Source organism: Coregonus lavaretus, assembly GCF_964263955.1.
Source record: "Coregonus lavaretus genome assembly, chromosome: 36".
In the NCBI taxonomy this organism is placed as follows: domain Eukaryota; kingdom Metazoa; phylum Chordata; class Actinopteri; order Salmoniformes; family Salmonidae; genus Coregonus; species Coregonus lavaretus.
This window is the reverse complement of record NC_140023.1, coordinates 15478870-15495964: the sequence shown is the minus strand read 5'-3', so window position 1 is coordinate 15495964 and position 17095 is coordinate 15478870. Positions and strand designations below refer to the sequence as shown.

At 43.8% G+C, this 17095-nt stretch overlaps 1 protein-coding gene across 11 annotated transcripts in view; it reads left to right on the top strand.

Moving 5' to 3' along the window:
• The window catches only part of birc6 (baculoviral IAP repeat containing 6), a 156599-nt gene that overhangs the window by 108259 nt on the left and 31245 nt on the right, over positions 1-17095 (top strand). For 10 of the 11 annotated variants that reach the window (XM_084153656.1, XM_084153657.1, XM_084153654.1 and 7 more), the window contains 3 exons: positions 11080-11296; positions 13750-13895; positions 16888-16998. In XM_084153656.1, coding sequence (XP_084009782.1) covers positions 11080-11296; positions 13750-13895; positions 16888-16998 — 474 coding nt within the window. Of the gene's footprint in view, positions 1-11079; positions 11318-13749; positions 13896-16887; positions 16999-17095 lie in introns of all 11 variants that reach the window. The other variant, XM_084153647.1, reaches the window with a different exon arrangement.

Here is a 17095-nt window from a genome sequence, read left to right as displayed (position 1 = left end):
ACCCCTTTTGATTTGAACGAAACCTAACATGCATATTTACCCATTGTAGAAGTGCTCAGAAAGTGACTTTATGGACCTGAATGCCAAGCCATTAAAGAGAGAGCTGCTCAAAGTTTTCTGATTAGCATACCCCACCATACCATGAGACATACATTTACATTTTAGTCATTTAGCAGATGCTTTTATCCAGAGCGACTTACAGTTAGTGAGTGCATACATTTTTCATACTGGACCCCCATGAGAATCGAACCCACAACCCTGGCGTTGCAAGCGCCATGCTCTACCAATTGAGCTGTCTTCATCACTGGAAAAGATAAACAGTTGATATTTATGTCAGTTCAAAGCTTACAAACAGGGTTGTCAAACTATTTAATAATTTCTGGTTTACAAATAAATAAAATAATTATTTTTAAATGGTATTTTTTTTAAACATCTTTATTAAGAGCTATCATTTTATTGTGAGAAACTGCGGTTTTATCACACATATTTTCTATTTGTTCCTCTTATGTGAGTGATCCTTTTAGAAGTTTATCCAAAAACACGTCAACTCAACTTCTTTATTTTTTTCATATTCACACATTGTAGCTTAGACCCTATTTTACACAATTTAAGGTTTTTGTGTTGTGCCCGCCATCGGTTGAGACACAACATGCTCTTGAATACAGGGTGGGTGTCATGTTTTTGCTGATACATGTACTTAAATGGGAGGGAATAAATTGACATTTCTACTTTAAAATGGTACCACAAAGATGGAAGTCCACACATCAGATAATGTTGACTTGAATGGTTATATCTGTTTTTAAATTATACTGTCAATCCTCCGTAGGAAACCTATTGATATCATAGAAATAGATAACAGATATACAGCCAGTTTGTCAAAATTCCTGACATTTAATCCTAGTAAACATTCCCTGTCTTAGGTCAGTTAGGATCACCACTTTTATTTTAAGAATGTGAAATGTCATAATTATAGTAGAGAGAATTATTTATTTCAGCTTTTATTTCTTTCATCACATTCCCAGAGGGTCAAAAGTTAACATACACATACATTTGGTAGCATTGCCTTTAAATTGTTTAACTTGTGTAGTCTTCCACAAGCTTCCCACAATAAGTTGGGTGAATTTTGGCCCATTCCTCCTGACAGAGCTGGTGTAACTGAGTCAGGTTTGTAGGCCTCCTTGCTCGCACACGCTTTTTCAGTTCTGCCCACAAATTTTCTATAGGATTGAGGTCAGGGCTTTGTGATGGCCACTCCAATACCTTGACTTTGTTGTCCTTAAGCCATTTTGCCACAACTTTGGAAGTATGCTTGGGGTCATTGTCCATTTGGAAGACCCATTTGCAACCAAGCTTTAACTTCCTGACTGATGTCTTGAGATGTTGCTTCAATATATCCACATAATTTTCCATCCTCATGATGCCATCTATTTTGTGAAGTGCACCAGTCCCTCCTGCAGCAAAGCACCCCCACAGCATGATGCTGCCACCCCCCTGCTTCACGGTTGGAGTGGTGTTCTTCGGCTTGCAAGCTACCCCCTTTTTCCTCCAAACATAACGATGGTCATTATGGCCAAACTGTTCTATTTTTGTTTCATCAGACCAGAGGACATTTCTCCAAAAAGTACTGTCTTTGTCCCCATGTGCAGTTGTAAACCGTAGTCTGGCTTTTTTTTGGAGCAGTGGCTTCTTCCTTGCTGAGCGGCCTTTCAGGTTATGCTTATATAGGACTCGATACTTTTGTACCTGTTTCCTCCAGCATCTTCACAAGGTCCTTTGCTGTTGTTCTGGGATTGATTTGCACTTTTCGCACCAAAGTACGTTCATCTCTAGGAGACTGAACGCGTCTCCTTCCTGAGCGGTATGACGGCTGCGTGGTCCCATGGTGTTTATAGTTGTGTACTATTGTTTGTACAGATGAACGTGGTACCTTCAGGCGTTTGGAAATTGCTACCAAGGATGAACCAGACTTGTGGAGGTCTACCATTTTTTTTTTGAGGTCTTGGCTGATTTCTTTACATTTTCCCATGATGTCAAGCAAAGAGGCACTGAGTTTGAAGGTAGGCCTTGAAATACATCCACAGGTACACCTCCAATTGACTCAAATGATGTCAATTAGCCTATCAGAAGCTTCTAAAGCCATGACATCATTTTCCGGAATTTTCCAAGCTGTTTAAAGGCACAGTCAACTTAGTGTATGTAAACTTCTGACCCACTGGAATTGTGATACAGTGAATTATAAGTGAAATAATCTGTCTGTAAACAATTGTTGGAAAAATTACTTGTGTCATGCACAAAGTAGATGTCTTAACCGACTTGCCAAAACTATAGTTTGTTAACAAGAAATTTGTGGAGTGGTTGAAAAACAAGTTTTAATGACTCCAACCTAAGTGTATGTAAACTTCCGACTTCAACTGTACATGACCATTTAAGTTGACATTCAACAGTGGGTGGACTGGCGGTCATCTTTGTGGTAGTAATTAGAAGTAAAAATGTCAATTTAAATTTCAATGGCGTTCCGGCTTTATTGCAGTGATCTGAAGGGATAGGTCCATTCTATGAATTATATTTCTATGATTGAAATGACACCCACCCTGTATTCAAGAGCATGTCTCAACCGATGCCAGACACAACACAAAAACCTCAGATGTGAAATAGGGTCTAAGCTACAACATATATATTAATATAGAGTTTACACATTTTTAGAGCATTGACGTTAAAGTTTTAAAAATTACATTTTTATAGAAAAACTTTTTTTAAAGAAAGAAATAATACAATCGTTTGACAACAAGGTTTGTACATTTTTAAATGATATCTAACTTTATATTTTCCAGTGATGGATGTCTCATGGTACGGTAGGGTATGCAAAATGAGTCAACTTTGAGCATCTTTATCTCCTGGATAGTTTGGCATTCAGGTCCAAAAACAACTTCTTCCATGGGCAAACATGTATGGAAAGTTTTCTGTAAAAAAGTGATCGAATTCAAATGGATTTACCCATACCTATGTATTAGGTGACGGTGGACAGGGATGCATAAAGCCTAGTCGAAGTGCCTTTATTTCAAGGAGCCAATGCAGGGGCTGAGTCATCAACGGAACTGCTCAGGTGGGGCTTTAATTTTTAATCACCCAACGCATCCGCTCCCTATACTACGCACCCAGCTATTTGGTCCCCCAGAAGGACCTTAAATCAGACCTACTCAAGGCTATCTGCTCCAACAGTCTCCAAAAGCAAGCCGTGGTCAAGATGGATGTCCAGTTTACTGTAGTTCAGTTTCTGTGGGTCTCTCAAAGTATTGCAATTAACCTTACTCCCTCGTTATTTATCCAGTTAGTGCATTCATCTATTGGCACTGGCATGATCATAGAATGTGAATTAAATTACTGCCAGGGCTGTTTATGTTTATATTCAGTCGGGAGGTGCCCCTCCTATTGGGACTTTTTGTGTCATCCTTTATTTTCATCTGACAGACAGAATGATGTTTTGCCTTAAGAGAATGAAGGTCACATCAGACCCATGTTTGTTTCCGCATCATTACTGCTGTCGTTCGATTTCCTAACCTTGTTTATCAACCATTGGGAAAAAAGCCTGAGTCTTATTGGATTCTCAGTCCGTCTTTCCTCTTGCAGAGAAGTCTATTTTGTTGGTTGTAACTCACTTAGTACAAATGAAATGATGGCGAACAGGGGACGGACTTGACCATGAGAGTACTAGGGGAATGGTGGGGGGGGAGGGTGACATTGAGGAGGAGTTGTTTAGAGGCAGCACACACACACACCCACACACTACTGGGCCTCATCAGACGGATAGTGGCATCTCCCACATCAATCATATCAGTTAGCTGGGCCTAGCAGTAATTGCGCAAATGTATTCAGTAGGGTGGGGATTTGGATTCTGTGCTTCGCCGTCCACAGACAGTGGAAAGGATTGAGGCGCAGATTAAAGTGGAGAGAGGTCAACGTTGTTCAAATTCTGGGACAGGGACGTTGCGGCCGGGAATTCCAATATAAATGTAAAGCAGCCTGGGAGCCAAAGTTAGGGCCGTCCTGCTCCATTTGAGGCTGGCACAAGCACACGGGTGCGCTCAGGTAGACAGTGCCACACACACACAAATGGTAATTCCTGTATGGTCACCGCCAATCTCTTTCCACACAGACTGGATATGCCTTTGACAATGATGGACATGATTTTGGTTCAGCATGAGTATGATTGTCCAGTCTGCCTAAAACCTACAGTGGGGAGAACAAGTATTGATACACTGCCGATTTTGCAGGTTTTCCTACTTACAAAGCATGTAGAGGTCTGTAATTTTTATCATAGGTACACTTCAACTGTGAGAGACGGAATCTAAAACAAAAATCCAGAAAATCACATTGTATGATTTTTAAGTAATTAATTTGCATTTTATTGCATGACATAAGTATTTGATCACCTACCAACCAGTAAGAATTCCGGCTCTCACAGACCTGTTAGTTTTTCTTTAAGAAGCCCTCCTGTTCTCCACTCATAACCTGTATTAACTGCACCTGTTTCAACTCGTTACCTGTATAAAAGACACCTGTCCACACACACACTCAATCAAACAGACTCCAACCTCTCCACAATGGCCAAGACCAGAGAGCTGTGTAAGGACATCAGGGATAAAATTGTAGACCTGCACAAGGCTGGGATGGGCTACAGGACAATAGGCAAGCAGCTTGGTGAGAAGGCAACAACTGTTGGCGCAATTATTAGAAAATGGAAGAAGTTCAAGATGACGGTCAAACACCCTCGGTCTGGGGCTCCATGCAAGATCTCACCTCGTGGGGCATCAATGATCATGAGGAAGGTGAGGGATCAGCCTAGAACTACATGGCAGGACCTGGTCAATGACCTGAAGAGAGCTGGGACCACAGTCTCAAAGAAAACCATTAGTAACACACTACGCCGTCATGGATTAAAATCCTATAACGCACGCAAGGTCCCCCTGCTCAAACCAGCGCATGTCCAGGCCCGTCTGAAGTTTTGCCAATGACCATCTGGATGATCCAGAGGAGGAATGGGAGAAGGTCATGCGGTCTGATGAGACAGAAATAGAGCTTTTTGGTCTAAACTCCACTCGCCGTGTTTGGAGGAAGAAGAAGGATGAGTACAACCCCAAGAACACCATCCCAACCGTGAAGCATGGAGGTGGAAACATCATTATTTGGGGATGCTTTTCTGCAAAGGGGACAGGACGACTGCACCGTATTGAGGGGAGGATGGATGGGGCCATGTATTGCGAGATCTTGGCCAACAACCTCCTTCCCTCAGTAAGAGCATTGAAGATGTGTCGTGGCTGGGTCTTCCAGCATGACAACGACCCGAAACACACAGCCAGGGCAACTAAGGAGTGGCTCCGTAAGAAGCATCTCAAGGTCCTGGAGTGGCCTAGCCAGTTTCCAGACCTGAACCCAATAGAAAATCTTTGGAGGGAGCTGAAAGTCCGTATTGCCCAGCGACAGCCCTGAAACCTGAAGGATCTGGAGAAGGTCTGTATGGAGGAGTGGGCCAAAATCCCTGCTGCAGTGTGTGCAAACCTGGTCAAGACCTACAGGAAACGTATGATCTCTGTAATTGCAAACAAAGGTTTCTGTACCAAATATTAAGTTCTGCTTTTCTGATGTATCAAATACTTATGTCATGCAATGAAATGCAAATTAATTACTTAAAAATCATACAATGTGATTTTCTGGATTTTTGTTTTAGATTCCGTCTCTCACAGTTGAAGTGTACCTATGATAAAAATTACAGACCTCTACATGCTTTGTAAGTAGGAAAACCTGCAAAATCTGCAGTGTATCAAATACTTGTTCTCCCCACTGTATCTAAGGGATGTACAGTGAGGGGAAAAAAGTATTTGATCCCCTGCTGATTTTGTATGTTTTCCCACTGACAAAGACATGATCAGTCTATAATTTTAATGGTAGGTTTATTTGAACAGTGAGAGACAGAATAACAACAAAACAATCCTGAAAAACACATGTCAAAAATGTTATAAATTGATTTGCATTTTAATGAGGGAAATAAGTATTTGACCCCTCTGCAAAACATGACTTAGTACTTGGTGGCAAAACCCTTGTTGGCAATCACAGAGGTCAGACGTTTCTTGTAGTTGGCCACCAGGTTTGCACACATCTCATTAGGGATTTGTCCCACTCCTCTTTGCAGATCTTCTCCAAGTCATTAAGATTTCGAGGCTGACGTTTGGCAACTCGAACCTTCAGCTCCCTCCACAGACTTTCTATGGGATTAAGGTCTGGAGACTGGCTAGGCCACTCCAGGACCTTAATCAAATCAAATCAAATTTTATTGGTCACATGCGCCGAATACAACAGGTGCAGACATTACAGTGAAATGCTTACTTACAGCCCTTAACCAACAGTGCATTTATTTTAAACAAAAAAAGTAAGAATAAAACAACAACAAAAAAAGTGTTGAGAAAAAAAGAGCAGAAGTCAAATAAAGTGACAGTAGGGAGGCTATACAGTGGGGAAAAAAAGTATTTAGTCAGCCACCAATTGTGCAAGTTCTCCCACTTAAAAAGATGAGAGAGGCCTGTAATTTTCATCATAGGTACACATCAACTATGACAGACAAATTGAGAAAAAAAATCCAGAAAATCACATTGTAGGATTTTTTATGAATTTATTTGCAAATTATGGTGGAAAATAAGTATTTGGTCACCTACAAACAAGCAAGATTTCTGGCTCTCACAGACCTGTAACTTCTTCTTTGAGGCTCCTCTGTCCTCCACTCGTTACCTGTATTAATGGCACCTGTTTGAACTTGTTATCAGTATAAAAGACACCTGTCCACAACCTCAAACAGTCACACTCCAAACTCCACTATGGCCAAGACCAAAGAGCTGTCAAAGGACACCAGAAACAAAATTGTAGACCTGCACCAGGCTGGGAACACTGAATCTGCAATAGGTAAGCAGCTTGGTTTGAAGAAATCAACTGTGGGAGCAATTATTAGGCAATGGAAGACATACAAGACCACTGATAATCTCCCTCGATCTGGGGCTCCACGCAAGATCTCACCCCGTGGGGTCAAAATGATCACAAGAACGGTGAGCAAAAATCCCAGAACCACACGGGGGGACCTAGTGAATGACCTGCAGAGAGCTGGGACCAAAGTAACAAAGCCTACCATCAGTAACACACTACGCCGCCAGGGACTTAAATCCTGCAGTGCCAGACGTGTCCCCCTGCTTAAGCCAGTACATGTCTAGGCCCGTCTGAAGTTTGCTAGAGTGCATTTGTATGATCCAGAAGAGGATTGGGAGAATGTCATATGGTCAGATGAAACCAAAATATAACTTTTTGGTAAAAACTCAACTCGTCGTGTTTGGAGGACAAAGAATGCTGAGTTGCATCCAAAGAACACCATACCTACTGTGAAGCATGGGTGTGGAAACATCATGCTTTGGGGCTGTTTTTCTGCAAAGGGACCAGGACGACTGATCCGTGTAAAGGAAAGAATGAATGGGGCCATGTATCGTGAGATTTTGAGTGAAAACCTCCTTCCATCAGCAAGGGCATTGAAGATGAAACGTGGCTGGGTCTTTCAGCATGACAATGATCCCAAACACACCGCCCGGGCAACGAAGGAGTGGCTTCGTAAGAAGCATTTCAAGGTCCTGGAGTGGCCTAGCCAGTCTCCAGATCTCAACCCCATAGAAAATCTTTGGAGGGAGTTGAAAGTCTGTGTTGCCCAGCGACAGCCCCAAAACGTCACTGCTCTAGAGGAGATCTGCATGGAGGAATGGGCCAAAATACCAGCAACAGTGTGTGAAAACCTTGTGAAGACTTACAGAAAACGTTTGACCTGTGTCATTGCCAACAAAGGGTATATAACAAAGTATTGAGAAACTTTTGTTATTGACCAAATACTTATTTTCCAACGTAATTTGCAAATAAATTCATAAAAAATCCTACAATGTGATTTTCTGGATTTTTTTTCCTCATTTTGTCTGTCATAGTTGACGTGTACCTATGATGAAAATTACAGGCCTCTCTCATCTTTTTAAGTGCGAGAACTTGCACAATTGGTGGCTGACTAAATACTTTTTTTCCCCACTGTATATACAGTAAAATAAAGTGACAGTAGGGAGGCTATATATACAGGGGGGTACCGTTGCAGAGTCAATGTGCGGGGGCACCGGCTAGTTGAGGTAGTTGAGGTAATATGTACATGTGGGTAGAGTTAAAGTGACTATGCATAAATACTTAACAGAGTAGCAGCAGCGTAAACAGGATGGGGTGGGGGGGCAGTGCAAATAGTCAGGGTAGCCATGATTAGCTGTTCAGGAGTCTTATGGCTTGGGGGTAGAAGCTGTTGAGAAGTCTTTTGGACCTAGACTTGGCACTCCGGTACCGCTTGCCGTGCGGTAGCAGAGAGAACAGTCTATGACTAGGGTGGCTGGAGTCTTTGACAATTTTGAGGGCCTTCCTCTGACACCGCCTGGTATAGAGGTCCTGGATGGCATGTGCTTCTTCTTGAGCCACTCCTTTGTTGCCTTGGCCGTGTGTTTTGGGTCATTGTCATGCTGGAATACCCATCCACGACCCATTTTCAATGCCCTGGCTGAGGGAAGGGGGTTCTCACCCAAGATTTGACGGTACAAGGCCCCGTCCATCGTCCCTTTGATGCGGTGAAGTTGTCCTGTCCCCTTAGCAGAAAAACACCCCCAAAGCATAATGTTTCCACTTCCATGTTTGACAGTGGGGATGGTGTTCTTGGGGTCATAGGCAGCATTCCTCCTCCTCCAAACACGGCAAGTTGAGTTGATGCCAAAGAGCTCGATTTTGGTCTCATCTGACCACAACACTTTCACCCAGTTCTCCTCTGAATCATTCAGATGTTCATTGGCAAACTTCAGACGGGCCTGTATATGTGCTTTCTTGAGCAGGGGGACCTTGCGGGCGCTGCAGGATTTCAGTCCTTCACGGCATAGTGTGTTACCAATTGTTTTCTTGGTGACTATGGTCCCAGCTGCCTTGAGATCATTGACAAGATCCTCCCGTGTAGTTCTGGGCTGATTCCTCACCGTTCTCATGATCATTGCAACTCCACGAGGTGAGATCTTGCATGGAGCCCCAGGCCGAGGGAGATTGACAGTTCTTTTGTGTTTCTTCCATTTGCAAATAATCGCACCAACTGTTGTCACCTTCTCACCAAGCTGCTTGGCGATGGTCTTGTAGCCCATTCCAGCCTTGTGTAGGTCTACAATCTTGTCCCTGACATCCTTGGAGAGCTCTTTGGTCTTGGCCATGGTGGAGAGTTTGGAATCTGATTGATTGATTGCTTCTGTGGACAGGTGTCTTTTATACAGGTAACAAGCTGAGATTAGGAGCACTCCCTTTAAGAGTGTGCTCCTAATCTCAGCTTGTTACCTGTATAAAAGACACCTGGGAGCCAGAAATCTTTCTGATTGAGAGGGGGTCAAATACTTATTTCCCTCATTAAAATGCAAATCAATTTCTAACATTTTTTACATGCGTTTTTCTGGATTTTTTTGTTGTTATTCTGTCTCACTGTTCATATAAACCTACCATTAAAATTATAGAATTATCATTTCTTTGTCAGTGGGCAAACGTACAAAATCAGCAGGGGATCAAATACTTTTTTCCCTCACTGTAGTAGGCTACAAGAAGGGTGTAAGAATACTAGTGCTTTGTTTTTCAGCCAGCCTGGTAAACATTGAGGCTACAGAGAAGATCATCAGGCAAAGGAGCAAGTACAAGATGGCTGCCTAGGTGCTTTCTGCTAGTGCTGTTTTATTCCATCAAACTGCCTTTGCTGTTCCAAGTCAGACCCATTTTAATACAGCCTTGAAAGCCTCCCCTTTCACCAAGGGATTATGTCTGGGTGTTCTTTTGTTTTATTCCCCAACTGGTAACCCAATCAACCACACCCAAAAACCCAGCGCATCCTTTTTAACCTGGTTTCTCACAGGTCCAGGCTGGGGCTGTTGTGGAGGCTTTTCTCAAAGCACAACTTAGTGGAACCAGGCTAGATTTTAATGGGGTTTGTGGGTCGACCGAGTGCACCTTCCCTCTGTCTCGCCCCAGCCCAGTTCCTCACAAGGGAATGTAGGAGCTCAGCAGGTTTGCCTCCACGCCCCAATGTTATTTCAACTTCCATTATGGGTGTGAAGTGGGAACTGTCAGTCCTCGTCATGGGGATAAGGGGGACCTGTGCTGTATGAAATCCTCCCATCACAATGAGTGATAGATTGGAAAATCAATCATGCTGCCTGACTTGTCCTACATTCTACAAAGTGACACCCCGAGATTCATTATTTTATTATTTCTTATTTGATTCAATCATGTATCTGGGGAAAGTGAGGGGTTGCTAGGCCCCAGGCTTTCCTTTAGATTTGCTTCCATTGTTGCCTGCCCTCCTGACTAGCTGGCTCGGCTTCATTTCAGGGCCTGGAACACAAGGCTGTTTGAGTTGCGTTCAGGGACGCGAGGTGGTATTGGGGGAAGTCGGGCACACGTTTGTGAGGAGTCTAAATTTTGTCCTGGACTTGGTTTTGGCCGCCTCAGGGCTGTTCCTTGTGTGTGTGCTTGTCATTTTGTCCATTCCTGGAAATCGAATAATCTTTAATATCCCCTTTCACGAGCTTGATGCTCACTACGATCCATTTCTAGTCCTGCTGCTCCTCTCTAATCTCAGAGCAATCTGGAGTTTTCTATCTTGTAAACACACACACACACAGGTTCACTCAAGGCCATGAGACTGATACTTTCATTATGTTGTTCTCTCGTACTCCTATATTGAATGAATTTTTCATCTTGGAAAGCACATTTTGATTTGTAAACCTCGAGTTCATCTTCAAATGCGTCAGTCCAATCTGTTTTCTTTTTACAGCGGTGCATAGTTTGATAGCAGGAGAGGTGTCTGAATGATGTGTCTGTGTGTTTTTATTCCGTTTTTGATTGATTCCAAAACACTTATCAGTTGTCTCCGTTTGCTCTTTCTTATGCATTCCTAAACCTGAGTTACCTTCCTTCCTAACCCCCTTGTTCCTGTGTTCTCTTCTCCCTCAGTGCTGGACATGGCACGCCATGTGCCCCTGTACCGGGCGCTGCTGGAGCTGCTGAGGGCCATCTCCACCTCAACGGCCCTGGTTCCCCTGCTGCTGCCCCTGTCAGGTGACCCCAGCCAGGAGGAAGAGGAGGAGGAGCACTCCGAGGGTCAGACTTCTGTGGGCATGCTGCTGGCCAAGATGAAAACCTGCGTGGACACCTACACTAACCGCCTCAGGTGGGGACTTAGACGGACAGAGTAAGAATATACAGAACAAGCAAATAATTAAGTGTCATTGCCCATTTAATCGATGTGAATTGATGGTTTCAGCTGAGCATGAGTTTCAATTGAACAATGGGAGAGGGTTAGAGTACCGCTGCCATTATTGAGGGTTAAATTCCCCAATTATTTATATATACCTTTGAAATTAGGTCTAGTTGTGGCCGCAACGGAACTAGATTGTGAACAACTCTTGGCGGAATGGCTTGACTGCCACGAGGGGAAATAAGCACCTATTGTTCGCGAACTGCAGCAACCCCCCCCCAAACGATTCGTCATCGAGTTTGAGTGTTGTTGAGCGGAGTTTGGCTGTGTGGCTTATGTTTTGGTTCTACAAAGCGCTGTCCACCGATAACGTTCAATAATCAATGAATTGCATTCATTCTTACACCATGCGATCAATTACTTCTGCCTTTTTCTTCTCTGTGCTGCCTGCGTGCACATGATAGACAGTTGGTGGTCGGAACACGTCTCCAGAGCCTGTGAGTCGGAGGAGAGAGTATTAACCCTGCTGTAGAATTAATTGAGGCCAGCAGGTCGACCGAACGCCCCAATAAAACGACTCAAGACTCAAGTCGGTAAAAAAAGTAGTTCAAAAAGAACCAATCGTTTACGAACTGCACATCACTACAACCAGCCCAGTGCTGACTGTGGGCTTTACGCAACGACCGTAGCAGGACACCTCAAGAGAAGCAAAGGCACTCTTTACCTCTCCCTACCTGCTCATAGCGCTATGCTAGCTATATTCATCCGCCCAGCGCACGGGGATCATCAATATTCCATGGGAACCCATCCAAGGAGTCAATATTTAAAGGATGTGACATGTGCCTGGTTAAACGTGGATACATGTATCAAACAGTTCCAGCTCATGTATGATTCCCACAGACATGCATGATTTTCCCCCGCCCTCCTCCCTGGTGAATGTAAGGTCCCAGCCAGGTTAGTTATTTTTTAGAAGGCACAGCCCATCTTAGACGCTCCACCAACAAACATGCTGGGACCCATGGCAGTGCTTTCCAAATGTACAGCGGAATAGCCCATCTGCCCTGGGAGACTCTGATAGACCTACCTGGTGGTCTGTACCCCTTCTGCTTATCAGCAACAAAATTAGGATTACAGTCTGAGGACTGTCCAGCATGAAGTTACGGTTTCTCTACCATTGAGGGGGAAAAAGAAAACTGCCCCGCTATCGGCTCAGTCAGGCCTCAGCGATAACTGGTTCATAAGCATCATATCCACAGTCATCACATCAGGTTGGGCTCTTACGGCTGGTGTCCAGACACACAGAGAGAGTCTAATGAAAGCAGGGCCTCAGGGCAGTCGGGACGGCTGGGCAGCCACAGCAGAATGTTATCTGCGTCCTCTTATTCAACTGTCTCTCCCAATCTGTGCCCAGCCTGTCCAAGGCCTGTGTGGCCGCCTGGCCGATTAGGATGGGTAGTAGCAGGGGTGGAGTGGGGGGTTGGTGACAGAAGACCTTCGCTGACTGTCCTCGGTGAGGCTGAGGATTCTGGGGGCGAGCGAGCAGAGGGAACTTGGCCGCCGTTCAACTTCACAAAAGGTCATGTGGAAAGTGGCTTTTTCAGCGACCCCCTCAGCAGGGCCAAGGAATCCATTCTCCTCTCAGCTCCCACAGCGTTTTAAGTACAAGGTTAAAGGACTGTCTATGTCCCTCGTGTATTTCAGCCTCCTCTGGGTTTTCCACTTATCACAGTTTTGAAGCAGGGACCTATTTTACCTGGGACTAAAGCAGGGAGGTTTTTTCAATGTCCAGTTTAGTTCCTATACAAACCTCCATAGAAATTGGTCTCTCTGCTTATCTAGTTGTGAGGACCAGGTTATTTATGCTGCAAGGCTTCACAAAGCTGGTTAAATTATTCATAGCACCTGGACAGAGGAACAGTAGCCTTGCCCCTTCGTTCTGTCTGTCTGAACATTGGGTCAGATGTTATTTTCTTCTTGGTTTTGAGGCTTCACCCTCGTACGCACACCCCTTTAACAGAGCATGAAAAATGCAGTTTCACTCTGTGTGCGTGTAGGGGGCAGGGAATGGCAGAGCTCGGGAGCACTGGGAATTGCTAGTGACATGTGGAGGCCAGGACGGTGCTGGGAATGGGAATATCAATTTTGCTCCAAGATTGTGGCTCACTGGGCAATATGCTCCTTTTCAGATGGACTCCGGGCTCATCTAGAGAAACTCTCCAACCAGAAAATGCCCGATATGTGTAATTGTTGCACAGTAGTGCGAGCGCTCCTTAGGAGCCACGAATATTTCTATTCCCATCAGTAATATAATCGCCCCAGATTTCCTTCCCTGATAGAATGGAAGTAAATTAGCAATATATGTCACTGCAGGATTTTTGAGAGGAATATGATTACTGAACTCTCTCTCTTTTTGTTCTCTTCTCCAGGTCAAAGAAAGACAAGGCGAAAGGTGTGGTGAAGCCTGATAGCTCAGACCCAGAACCTGAGGGCCTGACCCTGCTGGTGCCTGACATCCAGAGGACGGCCGAGATTGTCTATGCTGCCACCACCAGCCTACGGCAGGCCAACCAGGGTAAGCCACACACACCTCACTCTCTGTCTCTCTGGCCAAGGGCCAAACCTGCTGAGCGGGGGGACTATTAGTCTGGTCCCTCCTTGGCTTTTTACACACATTTATTGTAATACGTGACACAGTAAAATGTTAACCAGTGTCTTTTTAAAGGTTGTCTGTTTTTTTTAAAGTTCCACTGAATTATTTCAGATTTCAGCAGGTCCCAACTCTTCCTACTCCATTTTTCTCTCGCTACTGCTCTCTTTTGTCCTGTGTGTTCTTGGGACTAGGATGAGAAAATGGGTCTCTAATTTTAGCCTCCATAAGTACAAATTCCCTCGGTTGTGATTGACTAGAGCCCTTTTAAGTCTCAATTTCATCTTAATGAAAAAATTGCCTGTTTTAGGCCTGAACATCCTGTATCCAACTCCCAATCCCCACCCCAATTCCCTAAGTCAGTAGTTCCCAACCTTTTTTGGAAAGTGGCACACCTTGATGGGATATACAATTCTTCGGCACACCTAAAATGTCCCTGTTAATTTATTTAGTGGTAATGACCTCAATCTCATCTGATCCATACTGCAAATCATCTATTTTCTGTGATTTAATTTTTTTTGCTAGATTAAATAGGGTTCATTTGAAATATTTTCATAGTTTTGATAGTTCCTTACTCATTATGTTTATTTTGTGTGTACCCCTTTATGAGCGTCCCGTGAATCTGAGCCAGAAATAAAATGCAGCGCTAGTAAAATTAGTCTTAGTTTTGAACAGTTTGGGCTACAAACGAGTGATTTTCTGCATTGCAACCACGTTTGTTCCTATGGCAGAGGCTGTGGCATAGCTAAACCCAGAGCCATCATAAATAAATGACTCTGGCTAAGCCTAATCAGACTTGCCTGTGCTAATCTTTGCTCGTGATGCACACCCCCCTCAAATGATAAAAAATATATGTAACAGCCTGAGCGCACTGGACTTCAAACAATGATACAGATGTAAACATGTTCCATTTGATGTGTTATCTGACTGGCACTAGTGCTCCCAAGTCCAAATTCCATGTGCGTGCCACAGGTCACGTTTCTAAGTGAGAGAAATTAATCAAGATTAGGAAAAGTTTCTCGGAACTCTTAAGAGTTCCTCAAGGCACACCAGTGTGCCGTGGCACACAGGTTGGGAACCACTGCCCTATGTGACAGGTTAAAAGTTACTCCATGTCTCTCACATATCTCTCTAAAAGGCTTTCTATTTAGTATCAAAGCCCTATGTATGTTCTATTGTGGGTACCTGTTGCCCTACAGTCCCCATGCAGCCCATCTGTCAGCGTCACTACAGTGCAGGGAGACACAGCATCCTCCCCAGAGCCCCATAGTGCAGACAGAGGAGGACAGGTGGGTTTGGTAGTGGACACCATATTGTTCATTATATTGCCTACCTCCCAGTGGCTCTCTTGTATTCAGCCGAATCAATGGCGCTCTAAGTGAGCATTGTGGTGGAGGGATGATGTGGGGGTGAGATGCCCAGATGACGATCAATGCAGCCGTCACTTTACCTAAAGAAGTCCATATGATAGCGGCCACTGGATTCATGTACCAAAAGGGAATGGGCGGTATAGGGGAGGGCTGGACGGATGTGTAATTGCTTAATTAGAACTTAGTCTTTTAAAAAATGGCCATAGACGGGCTAACGAGGAGGCGGACATTGGTGTGCTCTGTTCCTACAGCCTAGTATTGACTGGTGAGACTGGTAACGGTCTATCGAAGTATCGATATCCAACACTAACGTGCCAATCGAACTTAAAGTAAATGAAGCTATCGACAGCCATCTTTTTTTATGCCCCTCTGGCATCCTAAGTCAGGTTGTAATAGGCCAGTTAAATGCACCAGTAATTTAATGGGAGTTACATCTGTCCAGGTAGCGGTATCTAAAGCAGAATGCGGGGCTGGGGTGCTATAAATGTGCTATATGTAGACAGTTAATTATGCTGATGCCTTAACTGCTCTCTATCCCATCGCTCCACTATGTTTTATCGGTGGGAAAATTGGTGGGCGTTTCCATTATCATTTGTCTTGGACATGGTTAAGCTGTCGAAAAGACTCAGACTTTGAAGAAACTGGAGGGGAAATTCCATCTTAGCATCTCCAAATGATGGTAGATTAATTCCTCAATTTGAAGGTGAAAATGGGGGGATAAGGGGGCGTGACAAAACCTGCTATTAACTGTGATATTCTGAGATAATCTTGTTGAACTGAAGAGGAATATGGGTTGAATTTGTGTTTTTGATATGTATCTATTATTTGTCGGAGTGGGTGAAGTAGTAATATCAAGGAAGTGGTGACCTCAGCAGTACCTTTTCACAGTGTGGTTGTTTGTTTGCCAGTAGATCCATGTAAAGATGGTAGGTCTGGGCCAATGATGTATCAACTTGGTAGAGCACGGCGCTTGTAACGCCAAGGTAGTGGGTTCGATCCCCGGGACCACCCATACACAAAAAATGTATGCACGCATGACTGTAAGTCGCTCTGGATAAGAGCGTCTGCTAAATGACTAAAATGTAAACGTAAATATAAACCCTGCATTGCTGATGCTATGTATTGGCCAGTGAGAGGCTTTGAAGCCACCGGTCGGCCATATTGGCACTTCCCAGAAGAAGCAGTCCTCCATAGAAATTAATGGAATTCTACATTATTTCAACTAAATGTTTTAATGACAAAATTACATGTAAATAAGTATTTTTGTTGTAGAGGGGACATTAGAATTTTCAAGAAATTATCTTTATATTTTTTGTATATTGGTTTAGTTCACATAATATAATGTAAAAGTATCTGTAATAGAATAAACATGGCAAAACAAATGTAGATGTTAACATCTTCCAAAATATATAAATCATTGGTCTGGGCTAGCAGCCTGCTGAGATGAGGGTTGTTGTGACAAATAACGGTAAGCCTGGCTCTCAAACAGGGATAACTTTGAACCTGCCATGGTAACACTTTTTATTTTTTATTTCTCTCTCCATCAGAGAGGAAGTTGGCTGAGTCCTCCAAGAAGGCAACAACCAGACCCAAACCCATGTCCATCCTACGCTCACTAGAGGAGAAGTACGTGGCCATCATGAAGAAGCTCCAGTTTGGTGAGTGCTTTGAGTTTGTGTGTGTTTGTATTCAATGTGTGGTGCCGGGTGTGGTTTGGTAGATATGTTGGAAATGTTGTTGTTTCTCTTAGGACAG